The sequence below is a fragment of the Diprion similis genome, chromosome 10 (genome assembly GCF_021155765.1).
Source record: "Diprion similis isolate iyDipSimi1 chromosome 10, iyDipSimi1.1, whole genome shotgun sequence".
Taxonomy (NCBI): Eukaryota; Metazoa; Arthropoda; class Insecta; order Hymenoptera; family Diprionidae; genus Diprion; species Diprion similis.
In genome coordinates, this window is record NC_060114.1 from 18,695,337 (window position 1) to 18,719,718 (window position 24,382).

Sequence of the window (24,382 nt, forward strand, 5' to 3'; positions counted from 1 at the left end):
TCAAAAATTCGGTCCAACATATGAAAATATTTCAGCAATGATGTGTAGTAAAATGAATCTCGCTTCTAATTTTTTTCACGTTTTTTTTTACCAGAAACAACTTGAAAACAGTAAGAAGCGAAAATCTCACGATTCCGGCTTTAAGCTTAGAAAATTTTGATATCTGACACATGATTTTTCAGATTTTCAAAATTTGTATCAATCAACAAGATGGTTTTGAAAAATTGTCGAAAATTCGAAGCGTGTCGAAAAAATCTAAAAAAAAAAATAAGAAAAGAGAACAACCGTATAAAAAATTGCGGGCCAATTCCGAGAGGTCAAGGAGTATCCGTAAGTCAAAGTGAGCTGTAATGTCCCATATACCTATATGCACGCATGTGTGTAAGTATATAATATACGTACAACGTAATTTATAATGCGACAAATTTACGTTGATAATACACGGTGTAAAAAATAAAAGGGTTGCGTTTTTACACCGAAACACTTTGTGGAACGGTGTGTATAACGTATAATACACCTAAAAATTACGCGTTACGCGTATGATACATTATAAGAGATGTGTATAACATATATTATATACATGTATTCAGATTATGTAATACGCTACGGAATGATGATACACCTGGAAGCGAGAATATAATTTTTCCTGTTGTTTTTTTCTTCCCCTGCTACGTCCCTATAAAAAATTTCAGCCTTGTGCGTCACGCGGAGATTAAAAAAAAAGAAAAAAAAAAAAAAATTATTTTTATTTTATTTTACTTCATTTAATTTTTTCCGATGTAGCAGGTACATTGTACGTAGATGATACGTGACATTCGTTCGTTCCGACCGCGCAGTGTAGGATTACCTTGAAAATTACCGTATCTGTATTTCCGTGAATATTATTATTATTTTATAATCATAGTTTTTTTTTTTTTTTTCATAACGTGCGGACGAAATAGAGAGACCGCAACAGCTTTGCTGCACCCGTCCGAGCACACGGCTTGCGATGATCGGATGGAGGAAAAAAAAAAGAGAAATAATATTTCGTTCTGTTCTCGTCCTGGGTTAACGAGAATTAGAAAAAGAAAATTAAAAAGAAAGAAATGCAATAGAAACAGATATTTGAATACGTTTCGTAATTTTCACATTTTTCCAAGCCGCCCGGTGTGGATTTAATTTTCAAAACGAATTTAACCTCATCAATTATACCCCAGTGAACACGACGCGATAGAAAGACGAACCGACAACCGTTCGGGTCGCGCTTCCTAACGATCAGAAAAACACCTTGATTACATTTTCCCAACTCTCGGGGAATTTTTTGCATTTTTCCGACTCAACGGACTGCGCCCGAAAATCCGCGTCACGTAAGTGACGGGAGTAAAATGGAATTAAAATGTAGAGAGAAAAAAAAAAAAAAAAAAAAAAAAAACATTTGCATTTGCGGCTTTCCTTTCCTTTTTTTTTTCTTTCTTTCCTTGTTTTTTGCGATCACAAAAGTAAGATGAATTCTACATATACTAACCTTATATATTATTTTTCTCTGTTGAGCAAACCCATTAGATGTATAATACGTTTGTTTTTCCTGTACGACGTGTGTTTTTGGCTTTCCTTGAGCGCGGGGGTGAAACAAAAAAACAAAAATAAAAAGAACAAAAAAACAACAACGAGCTAGAGAGAGAGCGTTTTGAGTGACGTGCAGAGCGGTCGCTTGAGCGCCGGATATAGGGGGTGAGTTTTGTATACACGCGCGCCCCTAATGTCAGGATATTACGCGACCCTGGTCGGGGGTAGGGGTGGGAGAGGGTTAAATGCGAGAACTAAACCAAGTCAACCTTCACAATTAGTCACGACTCGCGCGACCCGCGACCGACCCCGTCTGATATCGACCGGTGGAACCACCACCTCCGTATCTCTCTTTTCATCCCTCTCTTCAACCCCTTCTCTCTCTCTCTCTCTCTCTCTCTCTCTGTCCCTCGTTAAGCTCTGTTAATTAGCCCACGTCTGCCTACGTCCAACGACGACGTCTGCCTCTGACGACAAACAAATAGGAACGAATAACTTCCACCCCCTCTTGTATGTATGTGTTTTTACACATGAGCTGATGTGTCGAATCAACCCTGCCGAATGATCCTGGTTATACCTTTTACCTATGCCTGACCTCCCGGCTGTTTTCACCTCCGAAATCCTTGGGATTCTGTAGTAGGTGTACATATGTATACGGAAAACTCGACGCAAGAAACAGAGGATTTCACCCTTCTTATTTTATTCTCTTTCTCTCGACTTCCCGCCAACTTTCTCTAGATGTTTTGATTCTCTTGTAGGTTACTGTTCTATAAATTCTCACGCCTTTTTTTTTACTTTGCGTTCCTCGGCATGATTATATCCAATTTTTATATTCAAATTTGAAAACGAAGAAGCGAGATGAACTGACTACTGCGTAAGAGAATAGATTCAATTCCTGGTGAATGATGAACAATTGTTAATTAATTGATACCATTTGATCGGTGTTATCAAAATCACTCACACAGTCATTCGAGTGGAATAAATAATAAATTCACCTTGGTAGGTATACAAGGAGAGTTCTGGGTACAGATTCCTATACCGACACTTACCGACAATTAGTCAAGACACAAACCAAATAATAAATCTATCTTGGTAGGTATACAAGGAGAGTTCTGGATACAGATTCCCATACCGACACTTACCGACAGTCAGTCAAGAAGCAAAGCTTTCTATGGAATGCTCCTGAGTACATAAGTGTTTCATGAATATTCTCCATTCTCTACATACAATAACTAAAATTCACCGAAAAAGATTCTATTTATAAAATCGACAATACATATGGCATACATATGATATGTATTATATACTATTAGAGAGTTAAAAATTGCAGCGATTGATAAACCGATCAACAATATTATATTGGGTGATACAAATATGATTTTCATTCAGAGAAATCGGTAAGTAAATAAACAAAATACTTACTAGTTCCGCCGACGTAAATCGGTGTCCAGATTAGCTGAGCGTTCGCCGTAACTGATGCCGTTCCAGTGTGCGTTGATAATTTATTTAAATCAATTCCCCACTGTATCGCGAACAATGTTGCAATTATAGCTTGAAAAGCTGTCATCTTAACACGAATTTGATATGCGAAAATATATTTCGCAGCACTTTATTGCCCCACTTTGCCGCTTCTAAGCGATCCAATTTTCACTTGTTGTAAATTATCAATCTTAAAATCATGATGGCGGATAACCGTTTGTCACGATTTCTTTCAATTTCTTACTATCACCGTACATCCACGATCTTGCTGTTGAATTCTCATTCATTGCTGAGTATTCAATCATAGCACTCGCGTTTTATTATTTTAAATATTTCTTTTTTTTTTGTATATTCGTTCGATTCGATGACCTAATTTTTTTATAAATTATTCTACGTCTTTGATTTCGAAATAAAAATAATTTTTTCTAGTCAAATAAGTCGTGTATTGATTTCTACTGTTGCGAGTTTTCTAAATAACTTCCTCATACTGAATTTAATTCTGAAAACGGGTCCAAAAAAGTAAATCAACAAAAAATCGATAAACAAATGTATCATGAGCGTTGAAATTCGGAGGTAAAAACAGTCTGGAATAGTTTCGTTATTCGTGTACACGTTTCAATTACAACAAATTGTTTGACTAAAATGAACTAAATGTGACAAAATAAGTGAGAATTTTTTTTTTTTTTTTCAATCACTTGTGCGCAATTTTTTTCCGTTCTTCATCACTCTGAATTACGACAATAGCGTGTCTTCGATTTAACATTTACACATTGTTTTCAATTATTCACCATTCGGTCATTTTAAAGTCGGTTACTTTTTATTAAAGAATCACTTCTTTCCTTCATTCGTTTTTTACTCAACTCAGCCGCTTCGAAAAACGAACCCAGCACTCGTGGTGAAAATATTTCTCATTCACGACACCGGAAATCCTGAAACAAGAAAAGAGGGAAAAATTAATTTTCCGAAGATCGAATAACGATCCACATTTTAGAGAAGTAAAATATCAAATTCAGTGGAAAATGACAATTTTGTATTCTCTCACTCGATTTTGATAACGAGATTTCTAAGCTTTTTTTTAACTCTAATCTCAAGGTTATAAAAACCGGTGAAATCTACGCTTCTAAAACGGTTGATTAGCTACAACAGTGAAGTAATGGAGAAAATATATCAGCTCCGAAAGTGCATGAGTCGTAAACTCGAAATCGAGTCTCAGCCCAATCAGTCAGTCGCAAATTCAATCAGAGAGCATCGCGACCCAATCTGAGTTCAAGTTGCCCCGCGGGTTGTTCAAAATTCGAAATTTCATATCCCGACATCCCGTGGCTTTCTCCTAGCCCTCGGAATCGCCACGGGACACGGCCAACTCGCAATTAGACATCCCCCGTCCTTCATCCCTTCTCTCTTCAACTCGAAAGCTGCCCCCTAGATTCATCTGCGTAAAATTGAACGGTTGTAACCTTCTTGGGGAAGATCTACGCATTACGAGTGTGATGATAACCGATAAATCGAGAAAACGATTTTTCAACTTATTTTTCGATTTATTGATTATTCGAAAAAACGACTGATTAGAAGGGTCGATTGGAAAAACTGTTCGTCAAAATTTTTGATACATTGTTTTTCCGATAGCCAATCCTCTTCGTTTTCAATCAAATTCGCAGGGTAAAAGCTTGAGGAAACCGAAACTCACGTGCTGTTCTCTGGCTAGTCAGACGCGGACTAAACCGATTCTTGCCATCGGCACTTCGGTTTTCGTTTCCTTCTCGGTTCGCGCATGCGCGAACACTGCCAAAGTCTTATAACTCGTCCATTCGACCCCTATTAACGTTAATTACACCTTGACAACAATTTCAATTCGGTGAAGACATAATGAACGTTTCACGACCTACCCGACGCCTCGATTTTACAAAGAGTATTCAATTTGTTACCTTGACTAATTGTAAGTAACAATTTGTATGAGAATTTTTTAGGTTAAAATCAGATTTACTTGAAAGAGGAAAAAATGTTTCATTAAATCGGAGCAGTTGTAGTTTTATTTTATTTAAAGAAGGTTATCGATTGACCAAATTATTGCAGAGTAACTGTTTAAATAATCTGACTGTTTTCTCTCCTTCTCTCTTTACTAAGATAGGTTTTTTTCTGTGACCCATAGTAAAAAAGTAAGTTTATTTTGTGTACCGTTAAATCGGCTAAACGGAAATCAATTCAAAATATTATCGTTTCAATATTTGTTGAATAAAATAATCAATCAAATGAAAACAGAAATGCGTCGATTCGGATGAATGTGGACAGAAACCCCAATTTCAAGCAAATAAAGCTTGTTTTCGACTAATTAGGCGGCAGCTTGTTATTTCCCTCGTATAAATATCATGTTACATTCAGAATTACTGATCGTTTTTTACACGAGACTTTTTATTTTATTCCGCCAATGTATTTAGAGAAGATGAAACAAACTTAATCAGACTTAATACTCCGGGGATGAAAAAAACGAATGCGTGGAAAATTGTTGCAGAAAAAAACCTTGAATATTCGCTAGAATTTACGTATATATATAATATATATATGGTGTACTGAAGGCCGTTAGCTGCTGACTTCTAGGGACATTTTCTGACAGTTACCGCCGGATTGAGTAGCCGACGCAATACCAATCGCAACTGTCAAAAAATGTCCCTAGGATCCAACAGCTAACGGTGGGCTCCTAGGGACATTTACTGACAGTCGCGATTGGTATTGTGTCGGCTGCTGAATCAGGCAATAGCTGTCAAAAAATGTCCCTAGGAGCCAACAGATAACGGTGGGCTTCTAGGGATATTTTCTGACAGACGCGATTGGCATTGCGTCGGCTGCTGAATCAGGCGGTAACTGTCGGCAAATAAAATCCGAACGACTTGACGCACGCGCATAAGGTGAGCGCTTTCCTCGTGGACACACGGTATAATACCTATATGACAAGCAATCGTTTATATTGCAGCAGCAGAATGGGTTATACATTATATAAGGTATACACTGCAGTATAAAACGAGCTTCTTTAGAAACCGACACGTGACTGTGGCAGAGAAAGAAAGAGAGAGAGAGTGAGAGAGAGAGAGAGAGAGAGAGAGAAAGAGCAAAGATATAAAGAAATGTCACGGTGTGAGTCTGCACACCTATTCATATAAATTACGTTTGTAAGGTATGCATGGAAGGTACGCGCGCATTATATATGTACGAAGTATTTTGCCTCCTTCCATTTCCGCTTTTCAACCCCTCAGGTCCCTTCGGCATCTTCCGGTTCCTTGATGCTGCGCCCCATTCTTTCACTCAACTTCTCCACTCAACCGCTTTGTGTTTATATTTACGCGACAAGTAAATACCGAGACCCTCCCCTACGCCGTGTGAAGTGAAAATTGAAGTGAAAAAATAAAGAATTAGGGTGAATTATATACGTCAGACTGTTTCAGACTTGGGGAGGGTTATTTATTTATTTTATTTTATTTTTTTTTTTTTTTCTTTAATTCTATCACACACTTCAAAATATAAAAACAAAAAAACCTCCCAAGCTCGAAGGATTGGTTGAATTTACAAAAAATATAATAATATTATATTATAAATTTATAATATATATAAAGTTAAAATTGTATTCATTCCAGTTTTCGTCGTGATATTTTTCAAAACAATCAAGCCGCACGGTTTGTTATAAATCACAACAATTACTTCAGATTTTCAAATTCTGCGTTACGATCAATAATCGTTTTCAAAAATCTTAGCCTAATTCAAATGGATTTGAGAAATTTCGAAAAAATTAACTCTCGCGAGAGTCGAAACGATCATTAAGAGGTTAGGTCAAGGGTCAGATCCAAGTCGTTTTGAAGTGGAACGCCCCGCATATATATATATATCTATATATAGTGTTTTTTGTTGTTGTTTTTGCGAGGTAGGAGTATTTTCGTACGTAAATATGTATATGTATATATACAAAAAAATATATATATATATATATATATATATATTTGTGTGTGTATATATATATATATATCATATTATGTATTCAACTGAATTCCGCGACCGCTCTGGCATCATTTATCGCCACTTTTCACCCGCCTCGGAGAATTTGCGATGCATAACGTCAGCCCTCGTCCGGGTCTCCCTAGTCGAATACACAAGATTCTAGAGGATGCCAGTAACTGCGGAAATATTCTAGCGATTGTATCTACGCACACGTACGAATACACACGAATATACAAAGGCAGTCATTGTAAATTCACATAACCTTATACCTCCGGGATATTTCTACGCGAAGAAAAAAAAAAAAAAAAATGTGAAGCGAGATATACGCGCTGAAAAAAAAAAAAAACGGAGCCCAAAATGAAAAAATAGAATAGAAGAGAAAGAGAGGAGGAATAACGATTCCTTAAAAAACACCAAGAATTTGTAATCTCATGTATAATCTATTCTTTTCATTTTCTCAACCTCTTTTTTCTTTTCCCCCCTTTGTGTTTTGTATTTTTTTCTTCAATGCAGCTTCTCGACTTTCTGTCACGTCTTTTCACTGCAAGATAAATAATAACACCTGACAGGAAGCTTGAGACACGACGAGATAATTTAACTAGCCTATCTCTCTCTCTCTCTCTCTCCTTATCTTTTTATTTTCTGCCTTACAAACCTTTTTGTAATTTTTTTTTTTTTCACTATTATTATTATTATTATTATTATTATTTTTTCTCGTGCTCTTTCGAGAGAAAAAGTATCCGGAAATTGTTCTTCGGTTGAAATATCTCAAGATTATAGGGTGCAAAAATTACGGTATGAAAATGAGATGAAAAATACTTCGAATGAAAAAATGAATATCCGATTCTCTGCACTCAAAACAAAGTCTTCGAATTCAAATGTTTCACATGTATTTTCACCTCTTTTCTCATCGATCAATCACCATCGGCGAGAAAAATTCTCCATGGCTGAAAACGTTTACATCTAAACCCACACAAACACACCGTATATTATATATATATATACATATACACATATATATATATATATATATATGTATATCTGTAATTGCATTCGGCGAGAAAGTTTTTTAATCTTAGCCAGTTGCGCAGGTTATATAGCCAATGGTGGTGCACCGGTTGGCTGGCAGAGAAAAATCCTCACTGAAATTGATAGGGAAAAACTTTTGAAATCTGTAGAGGTTATACGGATTTTGGTGAAGAGGGGTTGGTTGAGGGGTGGTTCTAGAATCGGGGCTGATCGGCGGCGAAAGTTTGACGGATAACTGAGGAGGGAGGTAATTTTTACATGGCGCATATGCGTCACGGTTATCGCCTTCGCAATTCGAACCGGAGTTTTTTGCCACGGAATGAGTTCTCCCAGATGGTTAGAAATGGCCGCGGGGGGTGGGGAGGGGGGGGGGGGGGGTGACGACTGAATGCTGATTAGACTCTTTCGAATAAGGGTAGCGTTTTCGTTGTTTTTTTCTTTTCTGCTGCAACGAGGTCTAAATATTACTTTTTGTCGGACTAAAGAGGAGAGAAATAATGTCTGCGGGGAAAATAAGAAAAATTTGTAATCGAATATATTACCTCGACACATTTTTCACTTTTCGTTTGGATTTTTTGAATTTTTTGTCTCATTCAAATGACACGTGAATAAAACATACACATTACGGGTTTCACAAAAGAAAATCAAAAATTGTGAGACTAGACGTTGGTTGGGTTTGTATGGAATTTCTAGTGTATAATTTAGATGGATTTTGATTTCGATGAGAAATAACGTTAAGAACCTGTTTCATCAGAAACAAAAAAAAAAAAATATTGCCGTAACTTAAAAGAGGCGAATTGTGAAATACGTTACGTAGCGAGCAGTTGGAAATTCAACGTGAAACGAGAAACCAGAAGAGACCGAACCCTCCGTTCCTTCTCTCATACTCTGGTACTCGGAGAACCTAATTTGCGAAAAGAAATCGAATCGACGCCCTCCGGATACCAACTCGTTACTTCGAATCTCGCAAGCTTTCCTCAGACACCCCGAGCAGACGCCCACCTTTGTCCTTTTTATATCTATAGATACCTAGACGAGTACATCGCCATTTTGCCAATAAGATGTTGTGTGGAATCAAAGGAGGAGGATAGATTCTACGAAAATCAGTTCTACAGAATATGTTCTACAGAATCGTTTCTACAAAATATTTTTTCACTGAATATTTTAGCTTGAGAATATTTTTCTACAAAAAGGAATTCTAGACGCACGTCAGAAATAATCTTACATGGATTATTCTCCAACAGAAACAGAGATTCAAGTTATTTTTTTGGATCGTAAAAAAAACAGAGGAATTGATAAATGAATATGTGACTCGGTTTAAGGTATCAACGTGTTACCGTTATTTATCATAAGCTCCGAGACAAAGGAGGAAGATTATTCTCACCCTCTGAGCTGACTAAAGTTCGGCCGCAATTTTCAACAACTTCTCAAAACACCCGACGATTCTCTTTGATTTTTTTTTCTCACCGCCATCACATTTTGTCCGAATAATATTTTTCTACATCGAACTGCATCGAATGAATTTTTACAAATACGTTAATAAAAAGCAGGGGAAGAAAAAAATTCTGAATCCGTCTTCTTTTTGTCTTTCTTTCACTATTTTATTTGGTACATTTGGAGCGATGTCGACGATTATTAAAAAGAGAGAAGAGAAAAAAAAAAACGGCAAATTTAAATCACCAATTTTATTCATATGCATATTTTTCCCCCTTTATCTTTCATATTCAATACCAGAATCGTAATTCAATTTCAATGCGTTTCTCTTTTTTTTTTTTTTTTTTTTTGTCATGCATTTTCATCCCATACGGATAGACAGATAAAAAAGAAATGAAAAAGATCTGCGGTATCTCCGAATTTTTAAACCCTTCTATTATATGTTGAAAACTTTACATATGCATCATAGTTACTTCAATTGCTTCTGTGTTATATTATCTTTTCAATTCTATTCACAGTGATTTTATTTGCAAAGGTGAGTCTAGCGATTGATGAAAATAGTTATCAAGTTCCTCATTGTACTCAGTTCACAGGTACTCGATCGATAAATTTTGTGAAATCTCACGGAGTAAAATTACAAGCTGCCTGAGGACTTGTTTTTAAACTACGCGGGCTAACACGCCATCTTTTTGCTGCTCGTAGATGGCGCTGGGAACGCATATCGTTACATTCGCCATGCGACTCCGCTCGGTTAATGATCTCCGTATCGATCTACCAAATTAATATGGCTGCTGCGTGACGTCAAAGGATATATATCCGCTCTTTTTAACGTCTACAATAAACACTTTTCATTAAATTTTATCTGGATCACAGAAACTTTCTTAATCAGATTAAACTTGATCAGTATAATATATTTGAGGGTAATCGAGTGGCGGATGTTTAGAGATTTAAAATAAAAGTTTATTTTTTCTTTCTCCAAAAAAGTTTTCCTCTCGTACTGGACCGGACTTAAGTAAGATGTGTACCAACAGCGCGAAAATACCCTAGATCGCTGGTGATTAATTGTTGCGACGTTGAATCTGCATGGGGAAAAAAAAATGAGCGGGACTTTAAATAACTCACAGCACGATTATACATGATTGCATTACCAAGCAGGGTAGCGTTCGGCAGAAAAATAATTCCCTAGCAATATAGGAATTTTTTTTGACAGTTGGCAGACGTCTCACTTAAAGGCTGTGACCTCGAAAAAAGAGGCAGACCTTCAATACTCACACCACGGGCAGAGAGCGTTCGGCTGCGTTCGTCTCCCGCTTACAATTAGACCTACCAGGTTATCCAACTTAAATCCAGGGATACTGTCTAGGGAACTGCTAGAAACTAGTCAGAATATAAATCTAACTTTCGTTTTCCCATGTTTCGTGTTTTTTGTTCGAAAATTTTTTCACCCGACTGTACGTCCCACGCATCCTTAACTTAAATGTACCGATGCGCTCGGCTGCACGGGAAGGCAAACATGCATCAAATTGTGAGCGATGGTTGTGTATACATACACACACGTGCCTTGGGGATTTCGAGAATAGAGTTGAATATTGTTGACCCTTCAAATAAGCACGCCTGCTCACCGTCCACCCCCGAAGGGCTCGAATTATACAGCGACTGGTTCGTCGCTATGTAGTACATATCTATGTGCATACATGTTTATAGCTTGTATCTACTTCGGTACATGATAAACATATATATATATATATATATATATATATACATATATACCAACCTTCGACTAACGGACAAGGGTAACCAGCCGAAAAACCGCAGATCACAGAGTTTCGGAATAAGGGAAATTCGCGAGGGGAAGTATGACAAATGCCGTGTTTGATATTCTCCGGATTTTACTTTAACCTTCGATTTTCTTTCTTTTTTCGTTTTTTTTTTTTTTTTTTTTTTTTTTTTTTTTTTCTACGGGGCGATAACGAGTCGGTGATTTTTATTGACCCTTTTACTAAATTTCAACTGAATTATTACGATTCTTCAAATCACTTTGATCTTTTTTTTCTTCATATAATCGTACAGATCCCTTTTTCTGCTAACGTCTGTGAAATTTTTAGCAGCGCAAATTTTTCGGTAATTTTTTATTTTTTTTTTTCTACTCTCTTTCGCCTACAAGTTTTCAGAAAGCTAATCGCGAGCTTTCTCAGATTTTTATTGGTCTTAATAAATGAAACTGTAACTGTGCGAATTGGTTGTTTATATTTTTCGCGTGATTCTTTTATCAGAGAAAAAAATTTGTCTTCTCTTGATTTGTCGAACTTTTTAGAAATCAAACTGTATGGAACTTAGTGGAATTTTTCGATAACCGTTGACATTATTGTCAAATCGATACGATTCTCGAACTCATTCAAGTAAATTATACACATTTAAACTGAACAAATCTCAAACAATCACTAATTCCGATACGATTCGAAATTTTTTGCTTCCAGATTGAATATCCTTTTGCGCCATGTTGGATGTCCTGATCATTTTTTTTTTTTTTTTTTTTCAATGAAATTTAGCTTATTCACAAAAAGCACACATTGTGAGTATTATTTTCTGGTGGGGTATAATTTTCAGAATTTAATATGTTCATTATTTACTGTAAAAGCATATCAATACGAGTAGTTCGGTTAATTTTTTTTTTTTTTTTGTTCCATCTTGGAACCACGATTTCAAAATATTTTCCATTGTATTACACATTATTGGACTGTAACTTGGTCTAAGGTTTTTCATACGTTACAAGAATATAAACTAGTCAGTTTTTTGATGTATTTGAATTTTACCACGATCCACTTTTAGGAAATTTATTTATAACGATGCGCTGCACCGCCTTAATAACAGCCAGAATTATACGATTAGATAAGGTATGCAAAACGCGTTGTAAATAAAAGAGAAATAGAAAGAGAAAGAAAGAGAGAGAGAGAGAGAGAGTGAGAAGAGAAATGAGAAGTAGAAAGAAAAAAAAAACAATATAATAAAACCTTGATCGCGTGTAAAAATTCAAGAAATTTGTTAACAACGCTGACGGTTATATGAGACTGGGGTTGAAGATACGAGGGGTGATATTTTTGGTTCAAATAATAGTAAGCCTGCACGCTGAGTATGGATGGAGGGGTAAGGGTGGGTGGCTACGTGGGTTCGGTGCAGACGTGCAGATCGGGGAAGTCGGGAATCGAAGGGAAAGGGAGGAAATGGAGGAAAGGGAGGAAAGGAAGAGAGCGGCGGAAATGTCGGGTGAATTTGATAGAAAGATCGATGCTAGGTGATTCCGTCTGACGTGGGACCGCCGAGTTTCGACGAGGGTTGATTCCTTCCACCCACTCGTAGAGACAGGTGCGGGGAATGAAGAAAGTGCAGGCCGAAGAGGCACGATTTACCTCGAGAAATCAGAGGACGCCGAAATTACCAACCCCTAAACCCCAACCCCCCCAAAGTTCAGTATAAATGCTAATTGTTGATTCCAATCAAATCGTCTTTAATTGCACCCTGTTAACAGAAATCTGTGATAGTATTCACAGTCCTCCCCCCCCCCCCCTCCCCCTCCCCTTCTCCTCCTCTGTCTCTCTCCTTTGCTTTGTGGTGAAAATTAATTAACGCCACCGATTTCGGTATTCGATTTCGATTTCGATTTCAATTTCAATCACGGTTGTTCACCTCCGCGCAATTATTCTCCGTATTTATATTATACAGAGTGGATTTGTAACGACTGTTAAAATTTTACTGCGCATGCGTTACAGTCGGAAAGTGACTGTTTGCTATCACGGTTACCAACCGTCGTGGACGTAACCTCAAATATTATTTCGAGTGAAAAATTTTCATGAGATGTATACAAAAAATTTTCTAGCCTAAGAATCAAAAATTTTAGAACACTCATCTATATGTTTCAAACTTTTGTACGTTTACACATATATTATATATATATATATTCCTTATTTTTTACAAAAACGTTATACAGGGTGTTACGTATTTTTGGTTTTCTACCACATGTGAATTACGATAAACCGCGTTTATGTCGCGAGGGGATGATTTATCCCTGCGTAAATTTCATCCGCGATGTTACATTGGTGAGAATTCTAATGTTTACTCTTTCTCTCTATCTCCCTCTATCTCTCTCTCTCTCTCTTTGATACAGGAATTCATGTATTATGTGAGTTCAGATTAATGAGAAATAGAATTCCGAAATCATAGACTGCAAACGCTAGCTTTTGCTGGATTTAATTTTGATTCATTTCAGTTTCTTTTTTTCTTCTTTTTTTTCCGTCACTCACTGCAGCGCTGACAGAATATTTTTTTCATTAAAAAGCATGTTCATCGAATCAATTGCAAACAAATTTTGCGTACGCTCCCTTTATCGTAATATTTGCGATGGGCGAAACAAAAAATGTCTAAAATTTATTTTTGTCATAATGTTATCAACAGCTAATTTCTAAAAAAGGAATGTCAAACATCGATGTATTTTATAAATAAACTAAAGACTTTCACTTTCTTCGATGAAATTACACGCACGAATTGAAAAGAATAAAGAAAATGCATTCACTGAAAATGATTAAAATAGAGAGGTCAGAATAAAAAAAAAAAAAAAAAAAAAAAATCGATCTTCCGTATTTTCAGATTTTTTTTTTTCTTTTTTTTTTTTTTTTTTGCATTCTCTTTCACGTCATACCCGTATCTCTCTCATCTTTTTCTCACGCGGTTGGGTTTTGAATTGGAGAAAAGTGAGCGCGATGGAAGGAACGACAGAGAAATGAGAAAAACGAGGAATAAGCAGCGGCGAAAAGAACGAAGCCGGCATGATCTATTACCATTCTCGGGGTTTCTGACGTGTCTAGTGGTAATCCAGTCGAAAGAAACATGACCCAGAAAGGAATTAATGGTATGAAAAAAGCGGCTGCAGAAGAGCCGAGAATGAGGTTGAAGGATAAAAAGGAGAGAGAGAGAGAGAGAGAGAGAAAGAGTGAACGATAGCAAAAAAAAAAAGAAAGAAGAAAAAAGGAGTTAACAGAAAAAGAAAAAGAAATGCGTATATTTTTATATATATATATATATATATATATAATAAACGGCGGTGACCGAAGGCGAGAAGGAAAACGAGAAGAGTGAGAGAAAGAGTGAGAAAAAACGGAGGGAGGGAATGAATTGGGAATGTATGAGATGCCGTTGGTATGATTGGACAGCCTCGCATCTGCAGGATCCTACTGGACTCGCTTGGTTTAGGTTTCTGCTTCGTTCAGGTTTGCCCGAGGAATAAAAGTGAGGGGCGGAAAAGCTGCCGGGGACATCAGCGCATCCCCAGATTATACATATGTAACCGAATTCCTTTATTTCCTTGCTCCCAATAACCGGAATCGAGAAATGGCAGAGCGGAAATATGCGGGAAGCCTGCAATTCCGCGATGCAAACCGCCTGCATGCGGGCGGAATTTGAATTGAAAAGGTTCGTCAGCAAAATGTCGAACATTTTTTAGATTTTACCACGAGACGATTGAGACGTAACAGCTATTTAATTACGTATTAGCTATTTAACAGTATAACGAATATTTGGCAAATTATGAGACGATTAAGGTCGTGAAGTAATCCTACCCTTACCGATCGAGCAATCTCACACTTTTTCGTACTTTATTAAATAAACAAACGAACAGAACTGGTTCAAATTTCGACGGTACATCGAGCTTTTGTAACAGAATTCAGGAAAGGTACTCGTATTCCGAAAATCGTCGACGATTGCTCGGTCGATAAAGGTAGAAGTACTACATGTCCTTAAGATACGAATGCAGCTTCAGAAAAACTGAAATCGGATTGCTGATCATAATAAATATGAATAGCGTTTAATGTTGAAGATTTGAATATTCAACGATGTTAAAAATACTCATTTTTTCTCCTACGCAATAGCGATTGTAGAGATTTCGTGCGTTGAAAATGATCGAAGAAAATTTTTAATCAAGGAAATGCCTGTCAAATAAAAATACGAATCAATTAAAAAAGAAAAAAAAAAAAGGAAAAACTTGTAAATTTATAAAGCGATTAATCACGTGAACGTGAATCGTCTGTGATTATTTTCTAAATGAAAATGGGAATCGGGAAATGTGTAGGTATAATTGAAGAGAGGATATTGAATATGGTGGGGAAAAAAATATTTAATTTTTTTTAATCAGGTCGTTTGAAGCCGACCGAGGATCGGCTGCCCTCTCAAAATCGGAATTTAAATGGCCTCCATCATTTCAGTCCGTCCATATGCAGTAACCCTGTACCCGAACGAAAGTCACGTACGTTCTTGACAGGCCTACCAAATTTAAAACCAACCAACGAATAAATCCACCATCCACTTCGATCGATCGAAAGCGCGGTTCTACGCGAATTCTTTTACCTTGTATATATATATATTATAGTATATTTTTTGCTCTCATTTTTACTTCCATTTTATCCTCAATTCGATACCTAAATTTTATAATGGGAAAAGAATATTGAAGAATTAGAAAGAAAAAAATAAAATAAAAAATAAAAGTATAAAAAAGCAAATGACTTTGACGGAACGATTGCGGGGTAAAAACGCAAGCAAGAAAGGTGCGGCGGACCCGCGCTTTTCTCCCAAGAGAAAAGAAAATTGATGAAAAGAAATTGTATTTTTCGGCAAGGCATCTGTGCCGGCAATTTTTAAGCTTCATGCATGAACTGAGCCGAGTGTCTGCTTTCGTAAATGGGATGTCAAACGGGGCGTATGACCAGCCCTGCGAATCAAATTAATAATGTATCGGGTGTACAGTCCCTGCAGAAAAGTGTTGAAACGGAATGGACAAAAGCTTCGCAAGAATTTTGCTGGGCTGAGTTCAATTAAAACAATGTATAATCGGTGTAGTAAAATTAAAAAAAAAAAATTCCAACCCTGTCAAAAACACTTGTTTATGAAACACGAGTGAAAATCAACTTTCCCTTCCAGTCAGCCTAAAGCGGAAAAAAAAAAAATTTGTGAAACGATAAACGATTTTTTCATTCCATATTTATTATCTATGAGATGTTATTCAAACAATTTGATTCAACCCAAACGTCTTCAATTTCACTTTTTGCATCTTGAAAAGGGTTGTTTTTTCACTTAGATATTTTTTTCAACTCGACTTGTTCGAAACAAGAATATTTTGATATCTTAGATTAAAAATTTTATCGGATGCGATGAAAATTAAATTTTTCTGAGACGTGCCTCAACGAGAAAAAATTAACAGTGTAATTACAATATTTCATCATTATTTACATTTTATATAGTGATTACGAATGATTACTTGAGAAATGAATTTTTATTTGATTAAGTGATTTCTCTTGATTTCTTAAATTTCATATGATTACCGATGATTACTCACGATTTCTAAGATTTCCTATGATTTCTCATGATTTTTTAAGATTACGTATGATTGCTCGTAATTACTTGTGATTTCTAAGATTTCAGATAATTTTCCATGATTTCTTAGATTTCGTATGATTTTTCACGATTACTCATGATTTCTAAAATTTCATATGATTTCCCATGATTTCTAGGATTTCGTACGATTTATCTTGATTTCTAAATTTTCATATGATTTCTCATGATTTCTAAAATTTCATATGATTTCCCATGATTTCTGGAATTTCGTGCGATTTCTCTTGATTTCTAAGTTTTCATATGATTACTCATGATTTCTAAAATTTCATATGATTTCCCATGATTTCTGGAATTTCGTGCGATTTCTCTTGATTTCTAAGTTTTCATATGATTACTCATGATTTCTAAAATTTCATATGATTTCCCATGATTTCTGGAATTTCGTGCGATTTCTCTTGATTTCTAAGTTTTCATATGATTACTCATGATTTCTAAAATTTCATATGATTTCCCATGATTTCTGGAATTTCGTGCGATTTCTCTTGATTTCTAAGTTTTCATATGATTACTCATGATTTCTAAAATTTCATATGATTTCCCATGATTTCTGGAATTTCGTGCGATTTCTCTTGATTTCTAAGTTTTCATATGATTACTCATGATTTCTAAAATTTCATATGATTTCCCATGATTTCTGGAATTTCGTGCGATTTCTCTTGATTCCTAAGTTTTCATATGATTTCTCATTATTTCTAAAATTTCATTTGATTTTCCATGATTTCTAGGATTTCGTACGATTTCTCTTGATTACTAAGTTTTCATACGATTTCTCATGATTTCTAATATTTCATAAGATGTTTTAAGATTACAACCAGAATTCTATAATTCTAAATGATTTCTCATAACTATCGATGATTACCAATGCTGAATTTCAATTAAATATGTATTACCGATTTCAGTGTGATTTCGGAGATGACAAAATCATTTCGTGCGATATTTACACCGTGATTACTCAAATCCTAGTCGCCTTGAAATTTTTGCTCCAAACAAGCAATTAAAGCTTCTGTAATAGGTTCGAATTCGTTCATATTGAAATAGAAATTTTTTTTCCGGATGCTTCTCTTCAGTTGACTGTACGTCTAATACATCCTTAGGATTCGTTTCAGCCCTTAATACGAAGAGCAGAGGCTGAAAGGGTGGTTCGCGTGTTGCGGGCGGCAGCGTTGCGTGTAATATACAAATCGAAAGGCGAATTGAAGGGCGGGCGCTGGTTCCATAGGTGTTATGGCAAATCGATATTTCATCTCTCTCTGATCTTGATAGGCGGGTGATTCTTTTCGTGGCTCGACGGCATAAATAGGAGGAAATTTTCACTGCCTGCCACGAGTATGAAATTTGTTGGAAACACCCACCAGGGGTATAAAAAAAAAAGAAAAAAAAAGAGAAAAAGAACAACAACAAGAAAGAAAGAAAATATATAAGGAATAAGCTGCACGCTCGCGATAAAACGTGAATCGTGTGATCGTGAAACGATATTGTTACGTGGTAAGACGCCGTCTTAAAACTGAGTTTTAAAAGAGGAAAATTTGATGCACGTATGCTACAAAAGAGGAAAAAAAAGCACATAGGAGGAAAAAAGAGAGAGAGAGAATTACCTTGTGTTGAGTTTGAAATAATAACAAGGTGAAAAGTCCGCATAAAAGTTTGAAAACTGTTTGAGCTGACGTGGCATTTTCCTTCCTTCCTTCCTTCCTTCCTTCTTTTCTTACATATTCCTTGCCTCCCTTCTTCCGTTCTATTTTCACTCCTGCAGCTCTATAATCTTTTACCTTTCCTGAATCTTCTTCTTTTTTTCTTTAACTAACCTCAAATTTCACCGCGGAAATCAGGACGCGAGACTCATGGGTCCAAGGAATTGTTTACCAACCTCGTATATACACTATATACCTATATATACATCTACGAGATGCCGACCCCAACGGTCTAATCAGTTAACTATGACAAATGGGGAAACACACACACATATATATATATATATACATATACATGTATATTCACTCACGTTGCGGCGAATATTTTCCACAAGTCTACAAATCAATGCTTTTTATTGTTAAACTTTTATTACAGGGGCTGCAGTTGACCCTCAGCAATTCATAAAAATAACGAATCTTACAAGATGTCTGCTTTTTGCCAGAATATTTGAATTTTCGTAGAAAAAAAATTATAATAATAATTTGTCTCAACTATAGTTCATCAAAATATTCCAATTTTATTTTATTTTAATTTTTTATTAAACGATCTAACATCTATTCATTGATTTTTTTCAATCGATCAAAGCATTTTCCCGAGAAGATTGAGCCTCGATCAACTGGAAAACATTGTGACGGATAGTAAAGAATTTGTGTACAAATTGATTTAAAAAAGATTGTTCATTAAACTTTGTTTGAAATACCAATCTCGGTGTAATATACATTCAAATCAACGGTAATTTGATAGGAATCCCGATGAAACTTTTAGTTAATTAGCACAATCAATTTATCGCACGGTATACATTGAATCGATAGTTTTTGTTGCTTTTAAATATGGACTTTTCCTTCCAGGTTAGGTTAGTTTGGTTGGGTTAGGTTAGGTAGCATGAATTTCAATCAAAAAATTCTCAACTGTGCGCAAGATTGTTTCATCTAGATATGTTTTTCATTTTATTACATTGAATATGGAAACGTATGAAGCCACGATGGGCTGCTAGTCTGCAGTAAAGTGTATAATAAGTTGTAAAAAATTAATTCTCCTCGAAAAACAATCAAACAGAGAGCGAAGCGTGACTGAATCACCGTGTTTCCCCCCATTAGTCAAAGTCGGCACGCATCAGTCGTCCCTTAGCTCAACACGCAGTGGTAAAAAGAGAAGAGAAGGAGTGAAATGAATGGATGGATGTGTGGATAACAGCGCGAGGTTCGGACGATGATTTTCTCTTCGTAACTACTCACGTATGTATGGATGTTCGGAGATGGTGGTGAACGGGATTGTTTCTCGAGTTACAAATGAGAAATCGATGAGGGAGAGAAAACTCAGCCTCAAAACTGGAACCCCAGCCCATTGGGCCCGAAATCCTGGGACAGCATGAACATGCCATTGTACATACGGTGGATAAAATGATTGCGGATCGCTTGGAGGCGGCGTGGATTAATCAAATTATACGTGATGAATTAAAACGTATTAGGGGGGTGGCAACCCCCGAAAGCTCCGGGACCTGGGGATGCGCCGCTGGCTCGGGAGGGCGTGATTCATCACGCTTGTGTCACGCCTATAACCGACACGAACTGCTGCAGTATCAATGATAATAAATCTTTATCAAAGTTGTATTTCCTTGACGCGTTTACCCGGAAACCCGGAGCACCCTGCACGCCGGAAGTTATGCATGCTAAATAATGATACGCGAAATCCGACTGTGTAACTTCAACCTTAAGCGAGACTGGAATCTGACCAAATGACCCACGCCTTCATGAATTATAATATACCTCACAGCTACCTACTCTTGGATTATACATCGGAAGGAAAAAGTTCGAGCCACTGTCATGCCGGGTCGACGTGACTGATGACCCAGAGATACACGTTCTACAATGTATCATGTATGTATATGGATGCGGATGGTCGAGAAGATCAACGAGTTATCAATTCTTTTTAAATGTAATATTACCAACATTCTCCGACGGTGAGAGAGAGAGAGAGAGAAAGAGAGAAAACTCTGTCAGCACCAAAAGTCTCATCTGCACTGGCCACAACATAAATTCGTTATTAGTAATCACACAAGAGGAATTCTGAGTGCGCAGAACTTGATTCTGGGTAAAATGTAGGTAAGTGTCGGTAATAGGTACCTGCAGATTCAGGATCCTCAATGTACTACTACTGTTATTTCGCGTTTCCTTTCTTTTTTTTTTTATCTTCCATTACCCTCAAAGATTTGCAAATGTTACATTGGAGTAATATTTTTGCAAGGTTTACTCAAAAGAAGTTCGAATTTTTATCAAACTCCCTACACTTTTCTTCTATATTTCAATGACAGGTTGACAGTTTTGGAGAGGGGGGGGGGGGGGGGGGGGGGAAGCAAATCATCAAGTCAGGAAATTTATCCCCTGAGTATTAAAATATAATCATTAATTTTCCAACTGGAAGATAACGCAGTGTGAACTGTACAATTATTTTAACCCGATTGTGGAAAGAGAAATAGATCGATTCATCGCATTGAAGTTAAATAATCCCTTTTAATCGATGGGTAATATTATACGCTTGCCGATGTAGTTGATGCGTCAACGTAAATTAATTGCCGAATACTTTAATCGTTTGAGCCCCACGTGAAAATACAAAGATAAATCTATGCATATTTCATTTACTGATAAACGAGATCGTCAGGGATCATGATAAGCGAATAATCGCAGGAAGGTTTTTTTTTCTCATCAGTTTAGCAGGATTTTAACCACCGAGGGTAACATTATACGGGACAAATAAGCGATAAGGTATAAAAGAAGCTATTTCAGGGATCTTAAACGAGGAATGGATTTTTATTATTCTTTATTCTTACTCATTCTTTACTTTGTCCGCAACAGGATCGTTTTTGATAACCTCGCACCCCTGCAGGACCGTACAACGCAAGGGTAATTGATATTTGATTAATCGATTCTTTTGTTCGCTGGCGCGAAAGAACTCACCGAGGTTCGTTTGACGCCCGTCAACACAGCTGAAGACCCTTAATAAATTTATAGCGTTCACAAGTATCAATCGAACACCCGCGTCAATAGCCCAAAACACTCAGGGCGAAAAGGTTCGATTCTAAAAAAAAAGAGAATAGAAATCAGTCGAATGGAGAAAAAGAAAAGAAAGAATGACGAAAAGCTACGCCCAATTTATCCGAAGCTTTTTGAACGTTCCTTCTGGAATTGAGACGCTTCTTTTATTCCTCTTGTTTTCACCCTCAGAGATCGAGAAACGCGACGTTAACTTTCTTTGACTAATTAGTTTCTTTTTTCTTCACCGACCGTCTTCGCGCATTCTTCACCGTTTGTGTAATATTGTATCAACACAGCTACGGTAAACAGGAGCTTATCTTTCTCTCTTCTTCTCTTCGTCTCGTCATCGTTTCGTCTTCGTTTCTTCGCACACTTGAACAAAGTTCCTCATTACGTCGCGTTGTGCAGAGAATTGAAAGTTCTCGACGTCGTGGCAAAGAGAGACGAGTATAAAAAAAAAAAAAAAAACGAAGGAGAAGAAGAGAAAATGATGAAAAAATTTACACTGATCAAAAGGAAAGCAATTGCGTAATTGTCGGACCTTGAACAATTCAGTTGATACGTTTCTCGAGTCCTTTCCTCTTTCGCAGCTGGCGAGGACCTTCCATTCAGGATCTTACCTTCTGTAACAATTTACATCCCTCACCGTCTCTTCGCCGCTCTTATTCCTCGTTATTTTCGGTCAAGGATCATCAGAGAGACTCGTCATGTCAAAGAGCGTCTGTATAGGTTCCCACAATTTGTTACATGTAACACGTTGCTATCAAATTTGCCTCCCAAGGGACGAAATACTCGAAGAGTATGGTTGACGTACCGTTTTTGATAAAACAAAATTGCATCAAGCATCGCAGATTCGTCGATATTGAATTTCGTACGGTTTCAACCAAATTACTACACTTTAGTCCGAAAATCCAATCGTCAAGTTTACCTCCCAAGGGAAGAAAAACTTGAAGCATATGGATAAGGTTTCGTTTTCAGTCAAACTAAACGGCATCAAACATCGCAGATTCGTCGATATTGAATTTCTCACGGTTTCAACCAAATCATCACACTTTTGTCCGAAAATCCAATCGTCAAGTTTACCTCCCAAGGGAAGAAAAACTCGAAGCATATGGATAAGGTTTCGTTTTCAGTCAAACTAAACGGCATCAAGCATCGTAGATTCGTCGATATTGAATTCCGTACGGTTTCAACGAAATCATTACACTTTTGTCCGAAAATCCTTAATCCAAGGAGGACGCAGCCTCGACAAAACACTTGATGGTTAAATGCGCGTATCTATCAGTCCCTAGTGAACCGGAACTTCGACTCAACGCAGAGATCATAATACGAACGCTTTCCGAGTGCGGGGAAATAAATCTTTATTCGCGATTATAATGCGAGTTGGTTGTCGCCATCGTGCAGGAGCAGGCACGGTAATGTACCGGGGATAAGCTGGCGTTTTGACCGAGGTTCCAGTCCCCTCCTGAAACAAAGGGACGAAGGTACGAAAGGACGAAGGGGCTGTAAGCGATGAGGGATGAACCTTACTCATTGTCAGTGTTATAGTCGGAGAAAATTTCCGACCCTGCACCATCAGCTCAGCTGGCAACGTTATGGCAAAGGGTGGAGATACCTAGGCGAGTTATACGATTAATCTTATACAATTAGCATCCGGGAGTAACAAACAGCTGCAGATCGCGCCTCGAGTAATTTAAGAACTTTTTAATTCGTCAGTTTCTTTCTATTTTTTCGTCTCGCTTTTTTCTTTCTCTTCCTCTTCTCCATTGAAAACTTCGTCAAGTGGGTGCAAATGAGGCGGAGAAAGAGAGTGAAAGGAAGCAGACGTCGCGGCCAGTCGTCAGAGTGGAACTTGAATTATTTATTCATCGCGTTCTTTTTCTCTCTTTTTGCTTTTTGTCACACGCAGCGATGAAAGATAAGTACATTGTAATTCTAGTTTATAAACTTATTTGTTAAAGAATTTTATCAACTCCTTTCAATTCCCTTTACCGATTATAACGATGTTCTGAAACATAACCTTAACTTTTCCCTCAGGAATTGAATATTTCTTCAAAATATCCGGAACACATAAAAATTTTTTATAATTAAGGCGCTTCAGAATTGAGTCTACGATTAGGTTATGTGAAAATAAGTTATTTTTTCGCTCATCAGTCCATCAGCAGACTCTGAAATTTTGTCAGTCACGTATATGCTTCCGAATTTTTATAAATTCGTTTACTTCAAATTTCACACAGTTGATTTGTACTTTGACAGTTGATTTTGGCTATGAACCGCCTCAAAATGTCCCTATTTGAAAACTACCAACCGAGATGGTGACAAAAAAAAAAAAATACTAGATACTTTTTCGACCAGTACCTACAGAATTCCTAACTCAATTCTTGAGTCCATTGGTGTGTACAAACAATTCTGATGGTTTGGACTGAGGAGATTTAGCGATCCACGGTGCTCGACGGAGGGAAAGATATTTGCCGAGCGCTCGGAGCTGTGGGAAACGGAAACAAATCGTAGAAAATCTTTTCGACAAGGTCAACGAGCGTGTGTGCAGACACACTTGACTCCACGGAATTGATTCGGGGTCATGAAATCGCTTATGGCTCTATGCGCAGGTCATTCCGCGCTATTGTATCCGGTCAGCGTCCCGCAAGCTCGGAATGGCCTCGGCTCGCGTAAGGTATTGCTTCCGGAAGTAGGTGCGTCGACCTACGCGCCACGCGGCTACGCCTTGTCACGGCTGAAAGCCCAGCGGA

General features: G+C 37.1%; 1 protein-coding gene across 1 annotated transcript in view; it reads right to left on the minus strand.

Annotated features, from left to right (window-relative positions):
• The window catches only part of LOC124411481, a 112,459-nt gene extending 108,954 nt beyond the window's left edge, over nt 1–3,505 (minus strand). The window contains exon 1 of the mRNA XM_046890594.1: nt 2,968–3,505. Coding sequence (XP_046746550.1) covers nt 2,968–3,112 — 145 coding nt within the window. The 5' untranslated portion in view covers nt 3,113–3,505. The remainder of the gene's footprint in view (nt 1–2,967) is intronic.
• Nucleotides 3,506–24,382: the final 20,877 nt, after the last annotated feature.